Source organism: Cyprinus carpio, chromosome A19 (genome assembly GCF_018340385.1).
Source record: "Cyprinus carpio isolate SPL01 chromosome A19, ASM1834038v1, whole genome shotgun sequence".
In the NCBI taxonomy this organism is placed as follows: domain Eukaryota; kingdom Metazoa; phylum Chordata; class Actinopteri; order Cypriniformes; family Cyprinidae; genus Cyprinus; species Cyprinus carpio.
Window position 1 is genome coordinate 17,520,238 of NC_056590.1, and position 18,497 is coordinate 17,538,734.

An 18,497-nucleotide genomic window follows, 5' to 3' on the forward strand; every position below is an offset into this window, starting at 1 on the left:
GTGTGCACTGAATTTATTTAATACACAAGTTTCACAATTTGAGTTGAATTACTGAAATAAACTAACTTTTCCACAACAGTCCAATTTATTGAGATGCACCTGTAGTTTCACATAGAATAGGAACAAATTTTAAAACTTTATAGTTATAATTACTGGAAGATTCTGGAATTTCACTATGAAGGGTCGGACAGATCAGAAAGGATATTAGAGACAGAGCCTTGTTCCTGAAGTCCACCACTGTGTATCCGCTAACCAATGGATCCACAAAGCTGATCATGTGATGGCGACACTGGGCTTGCTCCTCCTCTGTAACCTTATTGGTGATGATGTCCAGCCCTTTGTAAACCTGCAGTGAGACAGAGGTAAAACAGGTCACAGGCATGTCTTCACTCTGTCCTACATAACTATTGTAATGATTTTTTTACGAGGAATCTTTTGTACTGTATGTTTGAGTATTGTGTAGAAGCAGAAAGGCATTTGTGTGCAACTCAGAAGAAAGATCTATTATCTTCGTGGAACCTCAATGAAACCATTGGATTCCAGTATATGAATGAACAAGAACCAGTTCTGAATTCCCAACCCTAGTCACGTGGCATCAGTCCATAAAGTGGGCACCATAAAGTGTTGCACTGTGGTCACTCAAGGAAACTGTCAGGGTTCACAGCAGGATTTCAAGATCAAAGGCATGCATGAACCGCCATGGCTAAATTCATAACAGCTTACCATAACTCCTCTGCCCTTGCATGCCGATTTCAAGTTAGGAAGAAATGCTACTGAATTATTAAGATCTTTTCCCCTGTGCTCTCCACAGGACATCCCCTGCCAGCGAAATCTTGGTAAGGGTGAATGGGGAGAACAGCATTTATGGGGAGACAGGAATTCAGCCCATTCTCTCCAGAGCAGAATGGCAAACAGTAAAAAAAGGGGGCATGATTAAAAAACACGCAGAAGGTCTTAACAATCGAACTTGGCATGGTACTGCCGTTCTGTTTTTACTGCGCAAGTAAATGCCTGCTTTTTAGAGCCAGCCCTCTTGAACACAATATTTCAACTTTACAGGCCTCTAACTCTGTGAAAACTTGGAATCTTGAAATAAAACTAAAACACAAGAGTTAGGTCGCTAAGCTTGTTAAGATAGACTAACAAAACTTTCATAAAAGTGCAGCTTGAGTAAAGAGCACAACACTTTTGGACCGATGCCGATATCTTGGAAAACAGGGGGGCCGATAGCCGATAAAAAGCCGATATTTTTTTATTTTATTCATTTTAATAGGTAGGAAATTTGAAATCATTTGACAATGGATTAAAAACTAAGTGTGTAAGATAAACATACTTATACTTTAGAGAAGTATTTTTCACAAATAAATAAATATTTAATAAAAATATAATTAAAAAGGAAGTAAACACTGTAACCAACAGGACACTCAGTATTCTGGGAAGTTTGTGTGCATCGGGAATCATAATTTTCAAATAAAGCCTGGGTAACACTCATTTTACATACAGCACACAGAGAAACCAACATGAATATGACAGTGGGCAAGTGCATAAAGCGCAGCATAATTTGAAATCACTAGTTTAAAGTTTAAAGCATTCAATTCACTCGCACCGACCGTCACACAGAGAACACGCGATTATGATGGATAAAAATGCACACTTAACAAGATCTCACAGCTGGATTCGACTAAGTTTGGTTTGTGAAAATAAATGTTCATTAGTCATTCAAAAATTTGTTTAATGATATAAATACGTATTTGTTTAATGCTGACGGCAAACGAGAATGCATTACAATGTTTGCCTTTCTAATAATATAAATGCAATCGTTATAATACTTTTTGCCAATATTTGAAAAATGACAAATATCGGCCTTGGCGATATATCGGTTGATGACTAATGTTAATGTGCCTTGTTATTTTCCATAAACTGTCTGGATGGACAGTCTTGTGCTACGTTCCAGAACATTGTGACCTACCTATGGAAGCAGCATTTTAAGACCACTAGGAATACTACAGTTCTGACACCGATCATTGAGACTGTAGATATTCAGCTAATACTGTTGCATTATGAAGGATCAATACAGCAAAGCACATGGCCTGAGAGACCAGCATGCACTACAGCTCTGTGGTGAGGGCATTTCAGGTCAGATGACAGATAAACAAATGAGGGTGGTGTCAAGTTCTACAGATATTGGAAGCAGCACCTGATATAGTATCCCTTGTTATGGTTGGTATGCTTTTAAATTAATAATAAAAAAGGACAGAAATTAACTATAATTGTGCTACTATTAATAAATTGCATAAATAAAAGCCAGTGCCAATAATAGTGCATATTTATTTCTCTAAAAATTAATCAAATCATATTACTGTTATTTTGTCCACTGAAAATTGGCAGACCAATATTTTAAATGTTCTGTCATATACACATTGAAGATACTGAAGATTTTTATATGAGCAACTTATAAAACTTTGCACAGTCTTTCTTGCTAGTGGCAAATGTTTGTGCAAATGACGGAAGGTTTCTCACAAATTTGGGGAAGTCGTGGCCTAGTGGTTAGAGAGTTTGACTCATAACCCTAAGGTTGAGGGTTCGAGTCTCGGGCCGTCAATACCATGACTGAGGTGTCCTATAGCAAGGCACCGAACCCCTAACTGCTCCCTGGGCACCGCAGCATAAATGGCTGCCCACTGCTCCGGGTGTGTGTGTGTTCACTGCTGTGGGTGTGAATATTGGATGGGTTAAATGCAGAGCCAAATTCTGAGTATGGGTCACCACAAATAAACAGTTTTTGAAAGGGATGAAGAATGAGATTTTTGTTCACGGAAAATGTGGAAAGATTTTAATGTAAATCATCAATATTGAGATGAGCTGTAGATGAAACTCCACCCAAAGAGGTGTTAAAATTGTAACAGTAAATAGGCCGAGTTATAAAATTAATAAATAAATTGTAAATAAATCAAAGTAACGGAGAAGCAGCCAAATCCGTCAGCAGGAAAGGATTTTTCCTGAGTGACTGCAGGACTGCAGGCGGTGCACACGTTAATGCCCTTTACGTTCAGGTCCAGTCGGGTTGTAAATTAAATGCCTTCAGGTCAGGTCGACTCGGGTCTAATTTCATCGGTTCGGTCTCCGGTCGGGTTTTTTATTCATTTAATAAATGCACGTCGGCTTTGGGTAAGAAGTGTTTCGGGTCAAGTACAGATATTAGGACCCAAGAATGTGTGTGTGTGGCGCAAAGAATGACAGAAGGCCCTGTGAATGCAGAACCTGGTCATGTGGCTCTCATTTGGGGCCACGTTTCTTAAGTGCTGCAGGCATTACCCTGCACCCGTTTGTTACACCCTTTCATGAGATTCCGTACCAGCCTCTCACTGATACAGAGCCCACCCGGCACTCCAAGCTTCAAATGACCCTTCACCAGTGTTTATTTAATTTTTATTTTCTCTAGTCATTCAATAGAATGCATATTTAATCTGGCATAAATACAGATGTGCCTGTAAGGAATAGAACTACAACTCGTTCAATGCGTCATGCTGGTGTGTAACATGTTGTCAATCATTTTACAGATGAAACTCGAATATTTTGACAACTCAAAATTTTTGGATAGTCATTTTAAATATCTTTTAAAAAAGTACAACATATTGAAGATTGTTATATGAGAAAACCATTTGTTACTGGTTAACGTTTAATAAACATAGGCACAATCTAGCTTGTTGTGAATTAACGACAAGTTAACTGCAAAAAAAAAAAAAAAAAAAACTTTTAAAAGGGGATGACGAATGAGATTTGCATCCATTAAATTCTTTCCAAAAAAATTCCAATGTTTCACAAAACATTTATGTTAGTAGCGAATCTCAACAGAAGTACAGTTCATTCGTGTACCTTGATGTCAATAATTTTATAAATGATTGGAATATTTTGTATAATTTTATAAATGATTGGATTATTTTGTCCACACAAAATTTTGGTAAAAAGTTTTTGTTTTGAAAATTGAATAATGGGGTTGGGACAGTTTTTCATTGTCTGAGAGTGAGTGAATGAGGTGGTCACAAGTTTGTGTTTTATATGTGTGTGTATATGTGAGGAAAGAGAGAAGGAAGAGAGGGGGAAGGGGAGTGAACAAGCAAAAAGAAGATGTAGTGTTTGTGTGTGTATGTGAGACCCAAAGAAAAAAAAATTATGTGGTTAATCAGGTGATGCACACGATTTAGTGTTGAGTTATTAGAGTCGGCAGAAGATGGTTTTAGTGTTGAGCTATTACAGTGGGCGAAACAGCTGCTCCCCACTATTCATACAGTATCACATACTGTCTGAGTACTGTAGGTACTATGTTTGATGATGAACCTAATGTGAGAATTAAAAAAAAAATCTAAAGTAAGGCAGATTACAACATGAACTAATGTCTGAGTATTAAAGCACAAAAAGACTGCTATTTAAATAAGTAATCTGACTGTTCTGCATCTCTTTGTGTTTTCAGCATCTGCCGGCTCACTATATGAGGACATGGACTTCATATCCAGAGCTGCTCTGAGCGCATTTCATCTGATACAAAACTATTGACCATACAATCACAGAAAAAGTTTAATTTGGTAAATTATTAAACTGCACAGGCTTTATGAATTCAACTGATAACACAAGCTTTTTGATAATTAAAACTGAATTGAACCATTGAAATTTAGAAAAACTCAAACGGAAAACAGAAAAAAAAATAAAACATTTCATAGGACCCTGACAGTGTAATAAATTGTTGTTAAATTATATACGTTTCATGATTTTAATTATTTAGACATGCCTTTTCATTACTTAAATTTAACCTTTAAAAATGGAATTGAGAAAAAAAAAACAACAACACAAATTTAGGGGGGTTTAATTTGGGATGTACTACATTCGTCGATTTCTACCTACAGAGTCATTTGTGTCACTTGGCTTGCCATTCACAAATGCTCTCTCATGGCATCATGGGATTGTAAAGCGTAGTTTTATGAATACTATGAATTGGGACATTTGGACTACTCTTTTCACATACAGTTTTTTTTTTTTTTTTTTTGCCAAATATGTAGTAGGGAAGTAGGCATATTCAGATGAAACCAAAGTCATCCACGTTGAACTGAATTTGCCTAGAAGCTCAAGTGGTAGTGATTTGTAGTGCATAATGAAACAAAAATCTATAATACATATTAACTCTTTCCCTGCCAAACACAGAATTTTCTGGGCTTCCGCGTTCTCACTGTTATACGTTAGGGGTCGCTATTACGCATCTCCTGAATGATTCTAGAACGTGCCGATCAAAAACACAGGTGAGGAAGACAGAGAAACAAGTGATCTTGTATGTATTCATAAACAGCATATAAATGAAAACTGCCTAATGTTAAGGAGAGAAATGTCAATCCAGGAAGTGGAAAAGGACTGTGCAAGCTCTGGGGGTGTTGATGCAAGCGATCTACTGAATCTTTGCTTTGATCATCCTACAGAATATGATCAAGATGTAGTATTTGACAAAAAAAAAAAATCTTCTCTGCTTTTTTCTCAAAATGTTGCTTTTTTATAAAACTTACCTACATTCAAGTGTCGATAAAAAAAGAATGCTTGAAGCCAGAATAAACCTGATATTTTTTTGTTTAAAGGTGACCTATTAGGCAAAAAACACTTTTATAAGGTGTTTGAACATAGTTGAAAACAACCAGCCTATAATGGTAAAAGTTCACCCACTAATTTTTTTTACAAATCATAACCCGTCTCTCCAAACGAGCAGTTCCAGATTTCTCCCAATGATGACTTCGTCCTAGGGAAAAGTCCCACCCACTGCTTCTGAAGATTGCTTCTGAAAGAGGGATTGATACCAACACTTTGTGTGCAAATGCCAGCTCCAGACAAAGCAAGCATAGTGCGTCATACTTCGTTTTCCAAAAGAGCTTCTTGGCTCTCTTTAAGACTAATATTGCTAAAGCAACCATTGTCTCTGCCTGTTTTCACTGATGCTGCCTTTACATGCTACCAGAACAATCGTAAATAGGAATGTGGTAGTTAAAAATTGCATATGAAAGCCATGTGAAGTCGACCGCTTGAATTTGTTGAGCGCATAAAGTGATATAACATGCAAAAACACAGTAAGACCAGCTATACCGTTATTTTTATCCCGCCATGCTCCCCATCTGTGTAATTCATAAACGCACATTTACTATGCACAATACAATCAGGTTGCATGAGATTGTCCTGTTTTGTTGTTGCCGGTATGTCGGTGAATATGCTCTTGAAGCTCCGCCCTCTTCTGAAAAGGGAGGCGGGAGCACCAGCTCATTTGCATTTAAAGGGACAAACACAAAGACGGCACGTTTTGCCTCATACTCTAAAAGTGACTATAAAAGCTATAATCTGTGGGGTATTTTGAGCTAAAACTTCATATACACACTCTGGGGACATCAGAGACTTATTTTACATGTTGTAAAAAGGGGCATAATATGTCACCTTTAAAAGTAGAGGCTCTGTTCTTTATTTTGATGTGTTGCATGATCAAATATTTAGAGAACAATAACTGGAGGCCATGACATTTTAGTGAAAATAATGAAAAATGCTGGCGGTGGCTAGAAACTTTTTTTTTTTTTTAATGCTGGAGGGGAAAGGTTAAAAAGATTAACTGAACATTTGCCGAGAGCGTGATCAGTTCTCAGTGCTCAAATACACACACAGCAGTCCAAATGTCTATCGTGTAGAGTATCTCACATAAATACAGTTATGGATTTAGTGAACGTGAACAGGTGGGTGAAAACAATGTGTGTATTACATGCATGCCTTCCGTCTTAAAGGAACAACATTCCTAATTAAGTACCTATCCGTGTCATTAATGTTAACCAACAAAAGATGTTAACTATTTTAAGTAAACCTACTGTATCTGAAAAATGAGTTTAATTTGTATCTCTTTCGTATTTGTCATATTGTCTTTTTCTGCTTGTTTTTAAAAAATTAAATATATTTTATATGAACAACTATAATTTTTAAAAGTTGCTACCTTTTCACTACTGTTAAAGGGATAGTTCACCCAAAAATGAAAATTGTCATCATTTATTCAAATTTTTCCCAAATTAAATCCTTGATTCAAATTTCTCATAAGCTTAATTGATTTGGTCTAAAGAGAGAAGAATTCATGACTATTTTTGTTTGAAGACTACATATAAAATAGCTACCAAAATAAATGTTGGTAACTGCAACTTGACTAAAAATATTGACCAAAAGTAACAAAAATGCAATAATTTTTCATCAACTAAAACTATGAAAGACTCAAATGACTAAAATGTGACTAAGACGATTAAGCAATTTCGTCTCAAGATAAAGACTAAGACTAAATCAAAAATGTCAGTCAAAATTAACACTGGCACAAATGTATGACATCTTGATGGCAATGATAATAAATGAGAAGACTGGTGCTTCTGTATCAGAGATGGAAACTGATTTTCTCCAACACTGTACCTCCCACTACACATCTTTAACGCCCCAATTGTGCAGTCATTCATGCTGCGCCACTCTCCTGCGTCTTTCCATCCATTCCTCCTCTCCTCCAGGAATGGCTCAGTGAAGCCAAGCTAGTAAATCATTCAAAACGTCGCTCTTTCCCCTTGCTTTAGCGCTATTGTGCAGTCATCATTGTGGAGGCTTTCTGAATCACGCCGCACTCAATACCCCTCCCACAACTAACCCACTTCCACACCTCTTTTTAAGCTCTTCTAGGAGGAGAGAACAGGGTGCCCGAGGAGATGAGCGATGGAGAATAAATGAGCGACATCACTTCTATTTCTCGCTTCTGTCTGCACCAAGAGACCAGTGTGGGAGTTTAACTGGATATGAGGCAGATCTTGAGCTCTGCCGAGGTTTCTCAGATGCCGGGATGAATGCAGACGGTGGGCATGTGCTGTGCTGCCAGTCCTAGGCGGCCAGACAGACTGACAATTGGATTTTCATTCATTCAGCTCAAATTGAAATTAGCTGCTGGTGTGTTTGGCAAAAGAGGGAAATGGTTCCTTCCAAAAGCATTTAGCGCCTGAGGAAACGCAGACAAACCGACTCAGCCCCTCAAAGCATAAAAGGCCACATTAACCTTTCCCTTGTCACCTGCATCTGTCAATTAGGTTATAAATCAGATGTTTACAGGAATAGTTCTGCCAAAAATGACAACTCCGTCATTGTATATTCTATTTGTCTTTTCAAAAAAATTAATGCTCTTGATTTTTTGCATTTTTTTTTTTTAAGAATCAAGATTTTTGGTCATTATTTACTATTTGATATCATGCTTTTATGGTGAACCTGGTCATGGAAAAATGTTGTATGAAAAAGAACTGTATGAACATTCTTCAGAATTATAATGGCAGCTATAAAAGCCAATAATCACTAAAGAAATTCAACTTTTTTTAGTATTTTGCCTAAATTATTTAAAAATGAATGGTAAAATATAAAAAAAATGTGAAATAGTAAAAGAAGCAACAATAAAATTAAATATAAATATTAGACGAAAACCTTAAAACTGATCAAAATATTAGAAATACTTGGCCTTGGCAACAAATTAATTTAAGTACTAAAATTACTAAAACTGAAATAAATTAAAATATAAATATTAAAAAAAAAAAATGGCAAAGCACATAAAATTACTAAAATGAAAACTAAATTGAAAATATTGATATATTAAATATAACTGAAATATTGAATATAAATATTGAAAATAATACTAAAATATCACCGATAACTAGTGGTTGACCGATATTGGTTTTTTGACAGCCGATGCCAATATCTTTATATATATATATATATATATATATATATATATATATTTATATATATATTATTATATTAAAGTTTGTATATATATATAGTATAATTTTTATTTATTTTAAATGAATTATATTAAAAATAAATGTGTAAAGTAAACATACTTGTACTCAAGATGACAGCTTCCTGATGCTATTTATTAAATATATGTTTACGATTAAAACATATAGACGAAAAGAAAGTAAACACTGTAACCAACAGGGCACTCTGTAAGTTGGGAAGTTTGTGTGCAATCTGTGCATTGGGAATCATATTTTTTCAACGCCAAGGTAACACTAATTATACATGCAGCATGCAGTAAAAATGACATGAATATGACAGTGAGCAAATGCATAAATCAGCATAGTTTGAAATCACGAGTTTAAAGTGTGTCTCCAGTGAAGCTGACCTCTCCTCCTGTCCGAATTTAATTCGTATGGATCGACTCCCACACAAAGCACCCACGATCAGGCAATATACAAATGCACACTTCACAAGATCTCACAACTGGATTTGACTAAGTCTGCAAGGTTTGTGAAATTAAATTTTCATTAGTCATTTAAAGGTTTGTTTAAATGATATGCGTATTTACTGAATGCTGACAGCAAACGAGAAATTATTATGTTTGCTTTTCTGTTACTAATGATATAAAAGCAATCGTTATAATACTTTTTGTATACCCTTTAATTCATTTGTTCAACAGTTCTATCTGATTATTAGACAGACTTCTATCTGTATTAGGCAGACCTTAATGACGACAGCGAACAAGAGGGAGAATCTGAGCACTGTGTGCTCTGGCGCTGCCGTTCTCAGTGCGTCAAAATAAAAGTCCTGCCTCGAACACATCGGCCAAACACAAAAACTTATCAGCCGATGCCGATATTTAAAAAATGCCAAATATCGGCTGATATATCGTATTGGCGATATATAAGTTGATCACTACTGATAACAATATATAGCACATCCCCACATATAGGTTTGAAAAGAGATTAGGTACAAGGGAAAGACATTTAAATAACAATTATAATGCCTGGGTGAATTATTGCATTAAAAATAAATCTGATATTAATGCAAAATTAAAATCCATCAATCAATTGACAGATGCATTAATTAGCAAAGCAGCCTGATTGCAATAATTGCTGGGTTCATTTACATGGCAAGGCCCCTGTGGGTTTCCAGTGCTGTCCGTGAAGTATTTAGACTGCAGGTTCTGTCTGCTTTGAGGTCTGATCCATTAATCAAGCGCGCAGGGAGATGTAATGTGTTCAAACAGGTGCAACACGTTATCAAAGAGTTTAGAGAAAAGGAGCAGAAATTAGACAAATGCTTTAAAAGGCCTGCATCCAGCAGAGTATTCAAATCAGGTTGATAAATGATTCTTTTTGAATTACGGTTATCCCGTGCAACAGAAGAGCACAGATGAATCAAGGCCTGTCATTTGTCATGTGGTGAAAGTTAGTGGAAAAGAGAGGAAGAGAGGCAGCAGATCCTGCGTTCAAATCGGTCTTTGAAAGAGTATTCACATCATGTCACGACTCACAAGGTTAAATAAAGTTTAGGTAAATGGTTATTGACTATGTGAATGGACCTTCAAGGCTCTTGCACCCAGTTTACAAGCCATGAGAAATTACACACACATTACCTGGGATCAAAGGCCAAAGTTTTGGGGCATTATGATGAGAGCAAAGGAGCCTGAGAAACATGTGATACTGTGTCTATGAATCTGAATGATTAGCTCTCTTTGAGTTTCTTAAGAGGCTCCCCCACATTTAAGCAGATGCTTAAACACGAGGTACACAAAAGTTGGCCTGTGATGACCCTTTGATTTTGCCTGCATGTCATATCACAAGGTTTTAAAAAATCTTTTTTTAAATTTCTAATTTCTAATTTTTGTTTTAACATTTTTGTTATGTAGAAAATATTTTAATTTGATAAAAAAAACACAAACATTTTATATAATAATGTTGTTTGTTGTAATACACCATTTTTTTTTTTTTGATGGTGGTCTCAAACAATTAGTCTTTTTCTTGCCAAAGAAAAGAAACATGGTTGAATATTTGTTTTATTTTTCATGGTCAAAAAAAATGTTTATTTGATTTGGTAGAATAAATTATCTTATCAATATGGAATAATAATGGTTATCTGTTAAAATAACGTCATTTAGCTAGTCCATGTAGCTCAAACACGACATTGTGGGTGTTTGTGCAGGTTTTTCCGGGGTGTCTTGTTTTTCTATGAACCCTTTGGATTCCTTTTACACTGATCAAAAGCTGACACCAGCAAAAAGTAGTAAGAATCGGTTCTGCATCAGTGAACTCAAACACCCACTAAAATCCATTAATAACCATTTGCGTTAAGGTCTCCTGGTCCTTCACTCTTGTGAATGGCCTATTAAAAAGGCTGTTGGGATCTTGAACTCGTGTGAAAAGCAGGATGCCCTAAGCACCCAAAATCCCTTCTTTCTTTTCTCCAGTTACAGCCTTAGTGACCACAGCCGGGGTTCCCATGAGCAGTTCGTCAACCCGAGGTCCATTGAGCCCAGCCCTCTGTGACCTTTCATGTCACTGCTCGCTCCAACAGCAAGAATTTGGGTACCAGACTTCAACAAACTATTATTCAAATATTTAATCCCAACCTGACCACACAAACAATTGGTCGCTCTCTCAGCTTAGTCCCATTCTAACCCTCTGTACAGTACTGCCATTCAAAATGTAAATTGTGTCCTGCGTAAGCCGCATGGCGGTTGAATGTCCATTGAAAGCTACTAAGCATAATAGGCGGGTAGGCACCATTTCAGCACGTCAATAGCGTGCAACAGAAATCAACAACAAAAAAAGCCCAACTCACTCTTGCACAAACATGCATTTACTATCTATGAACAACTGCAATACTTTTCAATATACTCTTCAGATTCATGAAGCACACTGTTGCTAGGTCAATCCAAAGCTCTCACTGTGTCTCTTGTGGTTTTGAAGCAGCCAGCTTGCAGCACAGTGTGAGAGCAGTGGATGGGACTGCAGTGCAGCACAAAGGGAGGAATTTTATTAGCGTAACCCAATTAACTGCACCAGGTGACAGCCATGCCACTCCTAATAGAGCAATACATCCTCAAGGAGGTCGCATGAAAGAAGGACAACTAAAGTTTCAAATTTTCTATGGAAAATATGAGTGGGCCTTGCCTTTACAAAAGTCGCCATGGGAGTTGCTAGAGTATTCAAGAGCATTCAAAATAAGCTTAGTACAATTATCAAATCACAAAGGTTGAAATTTAACTGAATAAATACATTTGCTTCATGTTTTAGAGTGAAGCGGGGCACTGTGTTCATTTATCCATTCAAGATCCAGTGTTTTCAGTATCTCAGAATGGCTCAGTTCGCAATAACTCATCACCGCATGTGGTTTTTGGGCTGCTTATAACATGTATTAGAGAATGCAACATGCACCAACAATCTTACCAATCTTGGAATGAGATGCTCTTATAAAGTGCCTGTTCTCAGTAAAAGAGCAATATCAAATGCTCTCTGTGGAATTCAACCAAAATAAAAGCTTAATGGTTTTAAAGTTGGAAGATTAAGAAATTAAGGCAGTCATAAATATTAGAATTGTAATTTTAAAGTTGTACTGTAAAAAAAAAAGTATGGTATTATAAAACAAACTTTACTGTATTTTTGTTATGATTAATTTATGATATTTTAAATACAATTTCTATATTTTACATTGAAATATTATTAGTATTATTATTATTATCAGTGTTGGGGAAAGTTACAGTATTGTGTTACTCCATTAAAAAAGGAACTCATTGCATTACTTAGTTACTTTTTATGGAAAGTAATGCGTTACGTTACTTTTGCGTAATTTTTAAAAAATCTGGACAGGGCTTGCTTGTTTGTTTTTAAAATAAGAGTTATATTTTTGGCAAATATAAAAGTCTTTTCACACCAAAAGTGAAATGAATAAGCCTCAGGCTGAAGGGAAAGTAAATTTATGTCCGTATAGTAGAATGCAGAAGAAAACATTTCAACACACTTCAGCAATAAAAAAAGAAAAATGTTTGTCTAGAGTAATTTTTGCTTATTAGTATGGTTGAACTGGATCATTGAAGATCAGAAGCAAAGACATTGGTTAATAGAATGGGTTTAAATACATAAAGGATATTTGTGCCGTTTAACATTTAATTATTGCAGGTTTGTGTCATATTCTGAGTTGCATTATTTTTATACATTTTGATGAATACTGAATCTGTGTTTTTTTTTTTTTTTTTGTGAGTGAGTGAGATTAATTATTGTTTTAGAACTACAGTAGTATCCTCTGATTTCTCTCAACATGGGGACAGGAGAGCTGTCAATCAATAAATTGGAAAAAAGTTACTTGTTACTTATTTGAAAAAGTAACTCAGATATTCTCTTGTAAATTAAAAAGTAATGCATTACTTAAAAAAAGTAATCTGATTACGTAACTCGCGTTACTTGTAATGCGTTACCCCAACACTGATTATTATTATTATACAGTCACATTATTGAGGATGTAACGATTAACCACGAGCTGGTTGAAAATTGATTAAAATATGTGACGATTAATATATTTTGATGTGCTAAACAAATCGCGATTCAATTAGGGGTAGGAGTTTATATGAATGTATGTCTGAGGGGAACTTACTATCTTTAGAAAAGTTTATTTGGTATTTTGCCTCTGTATAAAGTTAATAAGTGCAACACTGCTTTGTTTACAGTGGAAACAAAGGAAATGCTTTAAGCACCACCTACTGGCAGAGAGTGAATCTGCATCTCATTCAGCTCGTCTGCTGTTTCTATTTCATGCAGATCTTTTTTATGTATGATTTCACAAAATTGAAGTCAAACCATTCAGTTTTTGCTTCAAAATTTGAAATTATACAATTTAATGTAAATTAAAAACTGCTCATGTTGCATGTATGCAGCATTTTTGTTTGGATCATGATTAAAATTCAGTGGTTGCCTCTCATTTTAAATGGAAAGAGCACAGACAAAGCCTTATTTGTTTATATGAAGAGATTTATTTTATTTGTGTTACTTATTTATTTGATTTGGGGCTTGTTTTAAAATTTAAATGTAGTTTTGTTATTTACATTATATTAAAATTTTGTCATTTAGCAGACAATTTTATCCAAAGTGACTTACAAATGAGGACAAGAGAGGCAATCAAAACCAACAAAAGAGCAACAATATGCAAGTGCTACATTAGTATATTATTATAGTGTTATATTTCAATTTCACGAAGAAATGTGCAGCATTTTGTCCAAGCAAATATAAAAGGACACATTTAATTAATAATTTGTCGAAAATCTCATTTTGTAAAAAAAAAAAATAAATTGTGAACCGAATCGTGAGTTGAGTGAATCGTTACATCCCTACATATTATAGATATATAACCACAAAATTTTGGGCCAAATTTTGGGCATCAAAACCGCACCAAGAAAATTGCAATTAGATTTTTTCCCAAATCTTGGAGGCCTAAACAAATCTCTATGATATTCTTGTCTCTAGATATGGCTCAAGGCCCTCTTTGAAATGTAAGATTATTTTGCATGTTTCACCAACCAGGCAAAAGTCATAAGTCAAAGCACATCTCTCTTCAACAAGCCACACAATTTGAGGTATCATTCATGTCCATAGCCCAAATGTGCAGGACAAGTTTAATACTAAAGGTTAGGGATTGAGCAACAGCAAGTAAGTAAACACAACTGATAAAGGAGTTATGGAATAGCAAAAAGGGCTAGACACTTATATAAAAATGCATGTCAAAATTTCTAAGGGAAGCTATATAACAGAGCAATTGTCTTAAGGATACTTTGCCACTGATGTAATCTATGTGCTGGATTTAGAAAGATTATGTAATTAGCTGAGAAAATTATCATAATTTTAACTTTGTACGTCAGAGCCCTTAATCGCATGTCCTGACACACTTTCAAGCCATAAAATACACGAACTACACCCAGTTCAGCTTTGGGAATGGTCTAAATTTCAACATCCTAAATGAGGCTTTAATGTACAATTAAACTGACCCAAATACAAAAGCAGAAAAGTCCCTTTCTACCAAGAATAATAGACAATATGCAAATGTGGTAGCAAACCTTCACTAAGCCCACCCCCTGAGCTCCCAGGCCTTCCTTCCAGGGGCCCTAAGGGCACAAAAGGGGTCCATACAGCCAAAGCCTTTTCATCTATTACTGACACAGATTTGGTGGAAGATGCAGCTACTTTACCTGATCATAGCTGCAAAGAGCTGGATGATCTGGTAGTAAAAATAAACTTGACCAATAACACAGTAAAGCTTTGTTCCAATTCTCAATATTTGCACTATAACAATACAGGACTCGAGGCAACTAGATAAGTCGGATTAAACCAAAAATGCATTTGCATACACACAGTAAAGCTACAGTGTGCAAGTTTGAGCATGTCCAACACATTTGAAATTGTCATCGACAGTGACCAATGAGGTTCTACTCACATTGAGGAACTAAGAAGCCACTGTCATATTCAAATCTGATTCAAACCACATTTTTCACTATGGATGTAACGATTAACCGCGAGCCGGTTGAAAATCGATTCAAATATGTGACTATTCAAATTGGTTGAGATGCTAAAATCGGGGTAGGAGTTTATATGAATGCATGTCTGAGGGGAACTTACTGTCTTTAGAAAAGTTTAGATGGTATTTTTTTCTTTTCATCTTGCCTCTGTATAATGCATATTAAAGTTCATAAGTGCAGCGCTGCTTTGTTTACAGTGGAAAGCATGTGTATTATTTATGTTAAAGTTGATGGGTGAGGGTGAGTTTTGTTTTCATTGGGATAGTATATTGTTTTATGCAGATATTTGTATGTATAGTTTCACAAAACTGAAGTCAGAACATTGTTTTTGCTTCAAATTTCAAAATTATAAAATTTAATTTAGATTAAAAACTACTCATGTTGCATGTATGCAGCATCTTTGTTTGGATCATGATTAAAATGCAGTGGTTGCCTCTCATTTTAAATGGAAAGAGCACAGACAAAGCCTTATTTTGTTTGGGACTTGTTTTAAAATTTCAATTTAGTTTTGTTATTTACAGTACATTTAAATTTTGCCATTTAGCAGACGCTTTTATCCAAAGCGACTAACAAATGCGGACAAGAGAAGCAATCAAAACCAACAAAAGAGCAACAATATGCAAGTGCTATATTAGTATATTATTATAGTGTTATATTTCAATTTCACAAAGAAACGTGCAACCAGTTGTCCAAAAAATTGTCCAAGCAATATTAAAAGGACACATTTAATTTATAATTTGTCTTAAATTTCACTTTGTAAAAAAAAAAAAAAAATCTTGAATCGAATCGAAATTGTGAGTTGAGTGAATCGTTACATCCCTATATTTTAGGGATGCATGATAAATATCGGCTGATAATTAATGCGCATCTCTTCAGTAAAGCCGGTTCTGTAATCAGCGGTAAATCTCTACACATGCGTGCTTTCACATGTAGCAGCATTTACTACACAGAGCCGTTGTTCACTGACAAGCTGCGCAAAACCACCATCATATTTTGTGCATGTTTTGCACAGCTTGTCAGTGAACAAAGGCTCTGTGTAGTGAATGCTGCTCCATGTGAAAGCATGCACGTGTAAAGATTTACCGCTGATTACAGAACCGGCTTTACTGAAGAGATGCACATTAATTATCGGGCGATATTTATCGTGCATCCCTACTATATTTCACATATTACAAATCTAGATTGTTATCTTATCTTTCACTAGTAGTTTACAGCAGCTGCATGTAGTTTTGTATATTTCTGTGAATTTTTGGAGCTCCCTACATTAACTGACTGTTTTAATTGCAGAGGATAGCTGTGCACAGGCATTTATTGTTAACATAAAGCAAACCACCCTTTTCAATGAATTCCACACCAGCTCACTAAACTTACATACTCAGAGAAAGGATGTCTAGGAGCAGAGCGTAGGAAAGAAACATGAATTCCACACCAGCTCACTAAACTTACATACTCCAGATCGATTCACTGGTTCAGCCCCCCAAAAATAAATAAATAAATAAATAATATATATATATATATATATATATATATATATATATATATATATATATATATATATATATATATATATATATATATATATATGTATATATATATATATATATATATATATTATTTTTTTTTTTTTTTAATGCTATTTGAGCATAAGAAACAATATTTATGGGGCAGTTCCTGTCAGATTTTGTTGCTGATTTGAAATATGTTATTTAAATCTGAGTGTGTGTTTTTTCTTTCTTTCAGGATTTCCTCATTTAAGCAGACAGCACTTGGCCTTGCACGCCCTAAATAACTGCCCGGAGGCGTTGCAAATACTCTAAAAATATATAAATAAAATAACAAAATATATTTTGCCTATGTGAACTGCCCAATACAACTTGGCAGCAGAACTGAAAGCCCATGCAATATGCAAAGATGGCAGATTTCTAAGCGTGTACTTCTCTGGGTATTTGAGTAAATGTCACTGGGATTCACGGCAGTGCTAACGGACAGCTTTCTCCAAATATTATATAGACCTTGATCTAGAGTTGGCACCGGATGGTTCAGTTATTTTGTAAGACACCATTCATACTGTTATGCAACATGCTCTGTTGTGCTCATGCACAAGATATCTCCAGCTTTGGTCAGAACTATTCCTAGCCAAAAGTAGCAAACTACTGCAGATGATCACTTCTATCCATTTAATGAAACCCATTAAAACAGATTAGGTCAGAAAACAGAACAATTATCAATGCATGTAAGATCAATTACCAAATCACCTAAAATATAAGTCAGTTATTACACGTTGCTTGTCATAATCCTGGTGTTTGTGGCAGAGATCAGTAGACGCGACTTTAATCTTGGCTTTATGACAAATTTATGAATTATGATCGCGTGGAGCATTATCAAAAATGGCGACCAAAGGTGGACACGAGAAAATAAAAATAATCTAAATCTAATTACTAATCATATTTTGGAGTCCAGATGCTTTTGGCCTACTGATATTCTAGTTTAATACGATATAAAACGTGCTGCATTTCATTTCACACCAAACCAAAGCTTCTAACAAATCATTCCGTTTCAATATAAAGCATTAACTACTTAATTTTTCAGCTCTGCTCTTTTAAGACGACCTGTCGTTTATAATCGCAATGCCCTTTCACGTGCTTCCCTGTTCTTTGACAGAACTCACCTGCATGGAATCGGCGCTTATAATTTCCCCATCAAGCCTTTTCCCGATCTCGATAGCCAGTTTGGATTTGCCAGTTCCCGTGGCTCCTAGAATCACCACTAAAGACGGGCTGATGTCTTTCCGGAGCACACGCGTGGCGGCCGCCATGACAGCAACCTCTCTGGGCTGTAGAACGATCTGCGCGTGCGCGGTGATTTCGCAGCGGAGGAGGGAACTGTATCCAAGAAACTAAAACTGTTTGTGGTTTATTTAGGTTTGGGATTTACGGGGAGGCATGGGTGCTTCATTCAGAAATAGGACAGAAGTTCAACAATCGAACAGAAAGTTCTGGGAAAACAGGAACTGTAATATATATGGACAATAAAATGGCACTGTTCCAAACAGGGAAAAAAAAAAAAAAATTCTAGTAAATATGTCGATTTTCATCACTAATCCATCCATACAGAATCCTGTTAAATTTACCTTTATTTATTC

General features: G+C 35.6%; 1 protein-coding gene across 3 annotated transcripts in view; it reads right to left on the reverse strand.

The window, feature by feature from the left end:
- The window catches only part of LOC109102024 (tRNA dimethylallyltransferase-like), a 50,873-nt gene extending 32,626 nt beyond the window's left edge, over positions 1 to 18,247 (reverse strand). The window contains exons 1-2 of one of the 3 annotated variants that reach the window (XR_006162650.1): positions 18,024 to 18,246; positions 206 to 346 (exon numbers count right to left, since the gene is read on the reverse strand). Coding sequence is in view for 2 of the 3 variants with exons in the window: in XM_042776820.1 (XP_042632754.1) it covers positions 206 to 346; positions 18,024 to 18,170 (288 nt within the window). In the remaining variant the exon portion in view is untranslated. Of the gene's footprint in view, positions 1 to 205; positions 347 to 18,023 lie in introns of all 3 variants that reach the window. The other 2 variants (XM_042776820.1, XM_042776819.1) reach the window with 2 other exon arrangements.
- Positions 18,248 to 18,497: the final 250 nt, after the last annotated feature.